Source organism: Periplaneta americana, chromosome 13 (assembly GCF_040183065.1).
Source record: "Periplaneta americana isolate PAMFEO1 chromosome 13, P.americana_PAMFEO1_priV1, whole genome shotgun sequence".
Lineage (NCBI taxonomy): Eukaryota > Metazoa > Arthropoda > Insecta > Blattodea > Blattidae > Periplaneta > Periplaneta americana.
In genome coordinates this window covers 139016085-139028481 of record NC_091129.1, presented here as the reverse complement: position 1 = coordinate 139028481, position 12397 = coordinate 139016085, and the positions used below count along the sequence as shown (strand labels likewise).

Below are 12397 nucleotides of genomic sequence, written 5' to 3'. Positions count from 1 at the left end.
TATTGAACCAATGGCAAGCTTACCTTGAAGTTAGGAGGTCTGAAGCATTCTACCCCTTCCTAACTTCAAGAGAAGCGTGGAATGAGACCTCTCCCATTGGTTGAATAGCAATTATACTTCTTCTCTCCTCTGCTGGCAATATTTACGTCACCTGTCAGACATTATGAAACTAAGTATAATATTAACAGACATGACAGTTGAATTTGAAACATGTAGCCTATTTTATCTTGAAAGGTATGAGAGATGCAAATGGACTGCTACGAACAATCGGGGAAAGACACCTAGAGAAAAATAAAGAAGTGTACATAGTAGCCTATTTGTGGACCTAGAAAAGGCGTTTGACAGATGGATTGGAATAAACTGATGGGGATTCTAAAGAAAATTGGCGTGGATTAGAAAGAGAGAAGGCTGTTTAGTACGAGTCAAAGCCAGGATAAAAGAAGAAACGTCAGAAGGAAGTGAAATAGGGACAAGGATGCCCTTTATCACCTACCCTGTTCAACATCTACGTGGAGGATTTAGTGAAGAAATGTTTTCAGAACATAGGAGGAGTGATAGTAGGAGGAAGGAGAATTAAAATGTATAAGATTTGTTGATGATATGGCGTTGTTAGCAGAAGAGGAGATGATACTAATGGATATGCTACTGGAGCTAAATGACAGCTGTGAGCAGTATGGAATGAAGATAAATGCCAACAAGACGAAGACCATGGTTAAAGGAAAAGAAATAAAGGTAATTGCGAATTCTAAATGAGACAGTAGAGCAAGTGAACAGCTTCAATACTTGGGGTGTACTATAAGCAGTAACATGAGCTGCTGCCAAGAAGTCAAAAGGAGAATAGTAATGGCAAAGGAAGCTTTTAATAGAAGAAGGAGCATCTTCTGCGGACCTCTGGAGAACGAACTAAGGAAGAGACTAGTGAAGTGCTTTGTGTGGAGTGTAGTATTGTATGGGCAGAAACATGGACATTACGACGAAATGAAGAGAAGAGACTAGAAACATTTGAAATGTGGATATGGGGTAGAATGGAGAGTGTGAAGTGGACAGACAGAATAAGAAACGAAGCTGTGTTGGAAAGAGTGGGTGAAGAAAGAATGATGCTGAAACTGATCAGAAGAGAAAAAAGAATTGGCTGGGTCACTGGCAGAGAAGAAACTGCCTACTGAAGGACGCACTAGAAGGAATGGTGAATGAGAGAAGAGTTCGGGACAGAAGAAGATAGATCTGTCAGATGATAGACGATATTAAGATATATGTATCATATGCAGAGACTAAGAGGAAGACATAAAATAGGAAAGTCTGGAGAAAGTTGTGTTTGCAGTTAAAGACTTGCTCTTGGGCAGAACACTACAAATGAATGAATGTAGCATTAATCAGAATACATTATCTGTTTCGATGAATACTTCAAAGAATTAATATCCATGTTCTACTAAGTATATTATAGTGATCTAAAAAAAATTATTATATATATTATTTTATTGTAATGTTAATACATCTGTGTAATTATGTGTTTTTTTCTTAAAAAATGGTTGGGCTGCTTATTTCTTCTTAAGTTTGCAATAAATAATAATGTAACAATTTCTTTGAATACTGTAGGCCTAACTTATGTAATTAAAAAATCTGTTAATTTCCCAGAATGTGTCGCTGCTCATACCAGTTTTACACTAAACCTAAACTTAGTGTACGCAAGGTATACTAAAGCCCTAAACTAATCTAACCCGCCACAGATTCAGGAAAGATTAGGTTAAGTTAAGTTAGTTTAGGGTTTTAGTAGGCTATACCTTGCATACACTAAGTTTAAGTTTAATATGTCTATGTGCAGTGACACATTCTGGGAAATTACCTCATTTTTTACAATAGGTGGTACCTAACTTACTTATATCTAATAACTGGTATTATAACTAAATGAATTCCATTCAGTGTACAAGACATAATCTACACCTAACAGAATGTGGCATATGCAATATGTAAAATTAAATTAAATTACACAGTTTTCCATGTTAAATTTCATAAAGCGAAACAGTACTGAGGATTCAACAAATACTGATAGACAATTAAATAATTACAGTCTTGAAAATTCGACCGAAGAAAATTTCTCTAATGCTTTTAAAGTAACAGAACCAGACAGACTGCACAGCTTAAATGAAGACAGCACTTAAATATTAAAGGTTAGAAAAAAAGAATTTAATGTTTTTGTAATATTAAGCTCATTTAAATACGGTAGGCCTACACTTAAAAGTAAAACTACCCTCGAGTTTTTTAAATGTAAACAGTAAGATAATGAACCCATTCGACAGGTATATGTTTACTAGCCTATTTAACTGAAATCCATTATTAAATTATGACTATATTTAATATTTTAATGACTATTTACTTTAAATAAAAATTATGCATTAATATACACACTTCCTAAGCCTGCAATTTGTTCAAACAATACGGAACATTTTTATTTAGAAAATAAATTTGGAACATGCGACTAATGAAATCAACAAAGGTTCTAGTTATGCGACATTAAAAAATAAAATAAATAAAACAAAACTTATCAGGACCCAGACAGATTAGCCAATAATACGTACACTGTATCTAGATTATGCAACAAAATAATATACCATCAAACCACACGGAAAAGTAAAGAAATGCAACATATTTATTTTTAAGAAAGAAAATTATCACATTTTGAAATACTCACATCCTCAAAAATTGATCCCAAATTTGCAGTTACGAGCAACACAGGTGTACTTTTCCCCGCCATAATTTTTAATGGTAATTATAACTTCGGTAGTGCATCTCGTGTGTCATTGGGTTCTTCACTGTTGTCATCACTCTTGTACCTCACTATTTAATTTCATTGCTATTGTAAACCTCATTCTCCATCAATGCATCCTATTATTTTTCGGATATGCGTCACTAAACAAACTCTCCGCCGTCTCCCTACTAGTTGCAATAGGCCACGCCTACTCCAGCAGACGTCAATGGGAATATGGAAAACCTGAATGTTGCAGAAGATGCTTAAACGACATGTAACACATTGATATATATTTATAAATTATATTTAGAAATAATTTATCCATTTTAACACAAAAGAACAAACACTATGATTCATGAAGTTTAAATAGTAACTAATGGTTTATTTGTGGTCATAATTATATGACCTATTTAACTGTGTGGTCGTTCGTATATCTTCGCCTTTTTAAATCACCTGAAGGGTGCCAACATTTTAAATGACATCCTAGGGGCGCTACGCCAAATGTATATATGTATGCATCCCTTTGCTGAGAAATCTTCCCCGGTATTACATATGAATGTATAATACTAATCTAATTGAGAAATGAGATGAGAAGTTAAAGTTAAATTCATTTAAATTGCTTGTAAAATTATGTAAATGTGATGAGGAAAAGAATAAGAAGAAAACATTATAGACAAGCAAGCAATGGCACCAATTTATGGTGCTGAATATTGAAGGACAAAGTGATAATTCCGAGATAACGATAAAGTTTAACTTCAAAAAACTAAATATTCTTGGATCATGACCTGGTTTGGAGATATCGGTCGTCGATTTACTTTGAAATCGGTGTCCACTACACAATTCAAATTGCCTCAGAGATTCCGTGGTACAATTATTGAGAAATGGGGTGAGTAAGGGCTACAAGTTTTCGATTCACAAATGAAATATTAAGATTGAAAATTATAATTTCTCTCTGATCTTGAATGCTTAAATTAGAGCACCGTATTTTTGTTTCCCGTGCTTAGAATTTATCCACTCTAACATTTAGGGCAATTTTAACCTTAAACTTGCACACGAAACAGGCACGTGGCGGGACTTCATGGCATGAGAATGAGCACGGCACCGAGTACTAAGAATAAATTGAAGGTTTTAATGAACAAAGTTGATAAAAACTCTGACACTGACAAATGTTGGCTGATTTCACATCAGTTGATATTGCTCTGTTCAAGGAGTATGTAGGCGTTATTCAACAATCTGAAGACTGGTTGGAACCTCATAAGTGACACCGGTAATTATTTACTTTAGCTGACTGCGCTTTTTCTCGACAAAATCAATTCAGAACTTCATGATTTGACTTGGAGAATACGTATAATAATTCCGTGATGCCAATGAGGCATCACTCATAAGGCAACTAAGCCAGGAGATAATGAAGGCTGTCTAGTTGCCTTTCCTACATTGTATATATCACTGAATAGTAACATATTTCATTTATCAGACTTAAGATATATGCAACAAATTGTTCTTCCTCCGGCAATATCAAGTGAGATGTACTGCCTGATAATAGATGTACAGTACCTACTAGCCAGAAGTACAGGACAGAATACACAGAGTGCGATACCAGTAGACCTACCAAATTTGTTAAATACCGAATGATAGGCCTATGGAAGACCAGATTATATTGACTTTTCCTTCAATGTCTGTCTGACAAAACCTGCATGCGTTGTATTAAGTTGACAAGGCACATCATCACCACACAGGATTGGCAAATAATAGGCCAAATTAACTTGCCCAGTCCACCGCTGTGGAGTAAGCTTAGGCCCAAATGGTTAGCATGCCTTACCGTGAACGAGCGGGTCCGGATTCAAATTCTGGTTGAAACAAGTTACCTGGTTCAGGTTTTTCCGGGGTTTTCTCTCAACCCAATAAGAGCAAGCTGGGTAACTTTCGGCTATATAACCATAGCAGTTAAGAATGCGTCGTAAAATAACCAATAAAAAAAACGTCCAAAAATTACTATTACCAGTATCGAAGGCTCGAAAATTAAGATATTAGGAGCCATTTTCAGTATGTAGACCATAGAAATATTCTAAAATAATAATCTAAATAATATTAACTAGAATAATAATTATACTGCAAAAATGAATACTTAGTACTTAACATCACTACCTACTTCAATTTTGTATCAGTCTTACAAATGTTTCAATACTATACGACGTGATTATAGTATGCATTTTTTTAACTTATAATTTTCATTGCGAATTTCTTAAGCAGGCGAAAGTGTTATTTAAAATCAGTTCGCCACATATTACTTCATTATGCCCAACAATTTGTTTGAAAAATCTCATTTAATCATATTTTAAGATCGAAGGATTTATTTTCCTTCTCTTCTACGGAGGAAGGACCCTAAGGCTTATTGTGCTTACCACTCCTATTCTTGTGAATGATTGGTTATCCGAACGGCCGCACTTTTGTACAAGTACAGCACTCCACATCATGAACTTAACCCGGGCTATTATATGGAGGATGATGATGATGATATGTGAATTAATGATGGCGAAATGAGTCCGAGGTTCAACACCGAAAATTACCCAGCAATTCTGCTTCAATTGTTTGAAGGAGAACCACGGAAAAAACCCCAACCAAAATTTGAACCCGGGCCTACTTGTTTCATTGCCAGATGTGCTGACCATTACTCACAGCGATGGACAGACTGAAGGGTTACTTCCTTAAAATTGGGCATTTTCAAAACACATCCAGTTTTGTATTAAGGAGTATGTTACTTCGAAAACAGTTTTGCAAATTTCCTGCACAGAGATTAAAATAAGTTTAATTAATGCACACCAAAACAAACCTTTTCTGTTTGTTTATAGACAGAATACTTACAATACATAACTTATATTTACATAATTTCTTGCAGCAGTATGCCTTTATTTCTCTAGCTATGCTTTGTTGTTAACCTCGGTATTGGAGCTCGTTTGTTTCATGTTATCCTCATGATGTACGTATTTGTTTGTTGCAAGGGACCACAGACGCGTAGTCTTCTTCCCTGCAAGAGGGAGACAGCAGCAGAGCAGTTGTATCTCAGTTTTGTCACTTATTAACAAACCATCTTTGACATTTTTTTTTTAATTAGTGTAGTGACATAAACATCTTGGCATCACTTTGCCAAGCAAATAAGGAATGAAAACTTTCCTTTCTCTTTCTTTTCCCCTGCAGTCCCTTTCTCCCTCTCCCAAATCATACAAAACAAGTGGTGCCAACATAGCTCCAGCAGTTGTTCATCCCAAGAGAATCCTTGAACTCTCTGGCTCTCGAGACTCCATCCCTACCTTCCTGTCTAATTCTCCAACTTTCACCTCGATTTACTTGGTGCCTAGTTTACTGTGAATTCCTCTCTCTGCCATCGACCTATTGTAAGCTCAGCCTCAGCTCCTTAGTAAGAGGTTATTCCATTCTTCTTGTGCCCAGTCTGTTGCAGGCTAAACCTCTGCTTGAGAGTGAGTCAATAGCAGTTCCCCTGTGCCTTTACCTCTATCTCTCGAAAGCTGTCCTGCCCTTCTCTATATCAAACCCATCAATTTCAAAACACTCATATTTCCTCTTCCATGTGAGCCAGTTCAAAATACTTAAATCTACTTACTTGTGTCTCAGTCTCTTAAACTTCTAGGATTTATTTGTAGACATACCACAAATTTCTCCTCTCAATATAGTTTAAAAATTCTATTTTTTTCACTAGTTAGATCAAAACTTGAATATTGCAGTACTGTATGGAACCTCTATCAAATTAAATATATTAACAAAATTGAGAGTGTTCAAAAAAGATTCATCAGATTTTTGTTTCTTAAATCATTTGGTTACTATCCCTCCTGGAATAATGAAAGTAGTATCTCGTACTCATCTCTTTTGTCTCTCTTTAATTTTGAAAGTTTGCAACACAGAAGAAATAATATTGATATAAAATGCCTCCATAATTTATTAACAAGTTCTGTAAATAGTTATCTACTGTCCAGGATAGCAATACATGTACCAAGAGAGAACTGTAGGACCAGTAAAACATTTGATATAAACTATGCTAGGACATGTTATTATAAGTACTCTCCAATTCTTAGAATCTATTCCTTCTATAATAAACTGAGCAATATTGACATCTTTCAGGATGGAACCACACTCTTGAGAGAAATAAATACCGGTAGCGTTCAAAACACTCCCTAAGTATTTTGCTAATAAATAGGTCTTAACTGGTTTGCATATTGTATTTTTGGTCTTCTTTCTTAAATTAATTCATATCAATTATCATTATGAACTCACTCCTAATTCTGACAACGTAGGTCTAGTTCCTCAGCAGTTATTGTATTGTTGTTGCTAATCTGTGACTAAGTTATTTGCATTTCATGTTTTCTTTATACTGTAAATACTTTTGTTTTTGTTTACCGAGATTTACATGTAATATTTGCTTAATATCTTTTGTTGAGTAGTATTGGATTGTAACTGTTTAAGTTTAAATACCATTATTATATGTATTACTACTGTTATTTTCATTTTATCTACTCTGTAATTACATTGTTAAGTGGATTAAATAAATAAAATAATAAATCTTACTTTTAAACAACAAAATTCCTTCTGTTTGTAATGCTTCATCACCTTGCAGATTACAGCCACCTTGTGTGTGTTATATATTATGATGATCACAGAAACGCTCTATAGTTAATGTTATAATTATTTTCTCACACTTTCAGCAAATTATTGGAAAAACTTGTGCATTGATTACAAAGAAGTAGTTGTTGAAACAGCCCAAAATGCACGTGAGAAACCAGTAAAGGGAGTCTTAATACTTAGTGGTGAGTTTATTTAATGCATGAAGTCTTTGGTATAATATAGTAATCCTCTGTATCCACGGGTGATATGTTCTGAAAGCTGCCAAGGATAATAGCAAAACCTGCAAATAATTCTTGTCTTCGCTAACGTACATAGATTACCTATGACGAAGTTTGACTAATTACAAACAATAAGATATTAGTAAAAGCAAATAATAATAATGTAATTACTACTACTTTTGCCCAGACATGTTCAAACATTTTTAACAAAAGCCAGAACAGGTCACATTGTCATACAATTGTACCTACACCGATTTTGCCTTTCTGATACTGCTACTTGTCTGTGGTGTAATAATCATGATGAAGATCTGGAACACATTCTTCTATACTGTCCATCCATAAACCACAGAAGAAGTAAATTAAAATCATCAGTACCAGTTGCAGAAGACACAGCCCTGCAGTATATATAGACTACACCCCAACTCTGGCTACTAGCAACATGCATCTATAATGAACACTGATCAAAATACCCTCATTTCTCATGAAAAACAAGAACTGAAAAGACTACAGTGGACTATAGTGAACTTTATGTTGTCAGCCAACAGCTGGATACATTAAGAAGATTGATTGATTGATTACTAATAATAATAATAATAATATGCGTTGTACAGTATTACACTTGTGAACACGCATGGTCGCTGTCTGTAAAATTCTTCAGATTAAGATGCTAGATGCTAAATTACGGTACTTAAAAAAATGTTGTCAAGATTAACTGTAGATAAATGAAACCGTGGATAAGGGGGCATTATTGTATACTTCTTTTGTATGTAACAAGTTTAGATCATACCTAAGAAATCGTGAAAATTACAAACATGAAGAGAATAATATAAGTGCACACCACCAGATTTAAAAAAATTTGGTGTTCCATAGAGATCTGTTTTTAGATCAGTATTGTATGTGCGCTCTTGCTTTTGGTTTAATGATTTAGAATCTTTACATTAATTACGCGAATCAGACTTCATTATTATTATTATTATTATTATTATTATTATTGCCAAAAACTTTATGAGGTTTATAGAACTACATAAGTTGGTATTATTATTACAAATTTATTAATTAATTAATTAATTTATTATTAAAGGCGCAAATAGCCAGAGTAGTTGACGCGCCCTTTTTAAACCCCACTAACTATTTATTATATTTTTCAGCAATATTAAACTTGTATTCACTTGAAAGTAGGTGAAACATGAAACTAATGGTTCTAAAGAAATAGTTTACCGGCACTGATTACCTCAATCACCTTGTTTGACGAGCTGTTGTCACGCAAGATTTACCACACCAAAACATATTACTAAGTACCGTACTAAGACATCTTAAACAGTAAATACATACTTTCGGCATAGTCTGTGATAAATTCTGCATTAAAAACTTTTTGTACTTAAATTTTAATATTTTATCAATATTTTTACAACACAATGTACATTCATTTCGTTGGCCTCAGTAGCACAGTGGTATAGCGCTGGCCTTCTGTGCTCGAGGTTGCGGGTTCGATCCCAGCCTAGGTCAGTGGAATTTAAGTGTGCTTAAATGCAACAGGCTCTTATCAGTAGATTTACTGGAATGTAAAAGAACTCTTGCGGGACAAAAATTCCAGCATACCGATGATGCTGATATAATTTCAGCAGTTGCGAGTGTTGTTAAATAAACCATAATTTTTTTTTACATTCATCCCCAAAGAGCCCATTTGGGTTATTAAAAACACAAGTAGTATCATTTCATTATGATGACAATAATATGTCCCACTGTAAAGTTTCGAGTTACGGTTGTCACATTGATCATTTGGTTGGAAATTTGACTTACGGCAGTTTATACATATACGAGAATTGTATATATAAAAATATGAGTAAAATATGCTTTAATGGAATAGAAGACTATGACAAGAACCCGTGCAGTTTTTGTACTGTTCTTATTTTCACTCTGTTTTAGAATTACAATTTCTTTCTTTCTAAAAGCCATTGATTTAATTCTCAGTATGCTCAGTTAACTTAAGGAGCAATGTATTATGATAAATGCTTGAAAGAATTGTAGTTTTGTCCTTATATCTCCAGAAATTTGATCCTAACAAATGTCACATCATAAAATTGCTTTGCAGAACGAAAAGTTACATTTGTGTATTTTTTCTTAGTGTTTGCAATTTAAATATGAAGTTTGTTGCAATAGAACACTGCACAAGGATACTGGTTAGTTTCAATTGATGATCATGCATAAACATAATAATTACTGGATATGCAGATTTAAAAATTATTAGGAGTGATCATTACATATACTGTTGTGATGCCCATATAAGCTGCATGTAAGTTAAGACTGTTCACTGACCATCTACATCCTTTATAAGAAATATTTTGAAGTTGTGCATAATATTATCCTAGTAAAGTTTCAGACAGTTATTAAACCTGTATCAACTAAAAGGGTAGGTTTTCTCCGAATTTTCCATTTCTCAGATACTCTCATTTCACTTGTAATCCGTCATAATTGGAACTAACTATTGAGTGTTCATTTCAAAGTGTGTCATGACGTCACTTGTGAGTCAGCAATTTGAAGCGAGTTTCAGCTTTTATGTCAGAGAAGTTGCCTATTATTCAAGGCATTCAATCTGAACTTCAGAACGTGTACGGTATAACTTAAACGTCGTAGCAACAGATGGCGGTCTGTACGGTCTGTGTACTACCATAACCTCTTTCGAACTGTATTTTGCGCAGGCAAATCGTACGCACGGTATTTGTTATCATCGATAACGGCAACATTCCACAACACAAATCAAATGCTCCGTGTCCATGTTGACCGTCCAAGTTAATGTCAATAAATACTGTACGTAAGTAATCGTCTTAACCCTCTCCACATAAAAAAAAAAAACTCACCACAGTACGTGTTTCCAAACAGTTCACATTCCTGCCACTACTGGCAATACCATATGTATCAGTAAGTACTCTTCAGAATGAACGCCGTACTTGCTAGGCAACTTCTCTGGCACATAGGTTATATGCCTCTGTGGAAGTGTAGGAAGATTGAATTCTCTAGGCTCAACGACTAGCCACATGATGTCATACAGCGAGCCATGACACACTTTGAACTTAACACGCAGTATATAGTACATCTAAGTAAGTGACAATGCTGATTGTATTAACAGTAATTATGGAGTGTGAGGTGATATAAGAATAGTACATATTGACAGACTGATAAAAAGCAACATGTTTCACCAATAGATACGACAAAATATTGAAAATAGAAATTATCACAGTAATTATGTATAGCCTATAATAATTAAAAAATATATTTAGTAATATCTGTGTAACTTATTTCAGGTTTTGGCTTCATGGGCTACTGTGCCCACAGTAATCCAGATGCACGAAGTTTTCGTGACAAATTGCTCTACTGCACAAATCAAATGATAATGGTTGGAGAACAAATTCGCAACCCTTCATCTGTTTCTCACCTTATTTTCCTTGAAAACTGCTACAACAAAGGTGTGATAAGGAGGTTGAGTCTCGGAGTTGTTAGTTTTATGTGGATAAGTGACTATGATGAAGCATCAGGACTGTATCAAGCACACTGTGACTATCTTGGACCAAAATACCTGACTTTCCACCAACGAATTGTTGATGTTGGATTCCTCTGGCGATGGTGGCTTCTTCAGAAGGCTATGACAGATTACGATATTAATCCCTTAGAATTTGAAAATTCAGATCAAACAAGTAGTTAGTACCAATTGTAAAAGTGTAGTTAATTAGAAATTTACCACACTTCTGTTAAATTCTGCTGTAATAATTATGTTAGTAAAGTATGTAATTTTATGTGAATGCATTACTTTCTTTTTTCACTTGTAAAATACATTCATTACAATAATATGAAAGGACACAATATACATAACTATAAAAATATTGACAGAGTTATTTAATACATAAAAAGAAATTGCTAATCTACAATAGAGTCCACGAGTATTCCCATACAAAACATATATGGATTTATTAGAAGTACAGATCTTTTATTATATCTCTGCCTCTGTGCAACTTCACAGTTTGCATTGAGGTGAAAGTGAGATAGCAAAAGATTGTAATGATTTTTTAATACTCTGACGCCCATGACCAAGATAAGCCACTTGAAATACATATAATGTCACTCACTGGCAGAGATACAATGCAACATCTGTAGAAATATGTTGGTTTACATATGAGAGGCATTCCACTTCAAATCAAACAGGCTTGTGACTTTGATGTTTAGAAACCGTTCGAAAATTTTTGTGTGTGTTTAGGGGGTTAAAAAAGAAACTTCGTATATGTTTATTTGGGCCAAAAAAATTATTAGAATAAAAAGCAAAATTGAAAAAATTAAAACTGGGCATGCATTGATAGACAAAAGTTTATAACTTTGGTTGTGTGTGTCGCTTGGTACTCATCTTAGGCTGAACTGAAAGTTTAAGAATTTTTGTTTTATTTCATATCATTAATATTGTTTTTTTTTTTGGAATAATTTATTGTAAATAATACACTAATAAGCCCTATATTTTTAAATTTGAATTTTCAACATGTTCATGATAATTTAAAAAAATTGAAAAATAGATCATTTGTTTTCCATTAAATTTTGTCAATGTGTGTGTAATATAAAGATGGAAATGTGGAAACTGAATTGTAAAGAAATATTTTAGAAAGTGCATGCACTGCCTATGTTCGTAGGATACACAGCTCTGCCTAGTGATAAGGATCTAATGGGAGATATATTTTGACCATCATAAAAGAATCCATTCATGCTATTGAGTAAACACTTCCTTGTGAAAAATTACACTAATCCTCATTCCATACAT

At 34.0% G+C, this 12397-nt stretch overlaps 2 protein-coding genes across 6 annotated transcripts in view; one reads left to right on the top strand and one right to left on the bottom strand.

Moving 5' to 3' along the window:
- Positions 1-2960, bottom strand: part of 5PtaseI (inositol polyphosphate-5-phosphatase A) — a 71512-nt gene extending 68552 nt beyond the window's left edge. For all 5 annotated transcript variants that reach the window (XM_069844377.1, XM_069844373.1, XM_069844372.1 and 2 more), the window contains exon 1: positions 2690-2960. In XM_069844377.1, the coding sequence (XP_069700478.1) occupies positions 2690-2752 (63 nt within the window). In that variant the 5' untranslated portion in view covers positions 2753-2960. The remainder of the gene's footprint in view (positions 1-2689) is intronic.
- A 264-nt stretch (positions 2961-3224) lies between these two features.
- On the top strand, positions 3225-11397 carry LOC138712497 (mitochondrial import inner membrane translocase subunit Tim29). Its single transcript, XM_069844378.1, has 3 exons — positions 3225-3632; positions 7462-7563; positions 10902-11397. Exons 1-3 carry the CDS (start codon positions 3527-3529, stop codon positions 11297-11299), a joined length of 606 nt encoding a protein of 201 aa, XP_069700479.1. The 5' UTR covers positions 3225-3526; the 3' UTR covers positions 11300-11397.
- The last annotated feature ends 1000 nt before the right edge of the window (positions 11398-12397 follow it).

What these genes read in the sequence shown, in the direction of transcription:
- LOC138712497 (XM_069844378.1), top strand. Translation starts at nt 3,527, where the DNA reads ATGACCTGGTTTGGAGATATCGGTCGTCGATTTACTTTGAAATCGGTG. An exon ending in TACAATTATTGAGAAATGGG is followed by an intron (nt 3,633 to 7,461) that starts GTGAGTAAGGGC and finishes TCACACTTTCAG; the next exon opens with CAAATTATTGGAAAAACTTG. An exon ending in GGGAGTCTTAATACTTAGTG is followed by an intron (nt 7,564 to 10,901) that starts GTGAGTTTATTT and finishes AACTTATTTCAG; the next exon opens with GTTTTGGCTTCATGGGCTAC.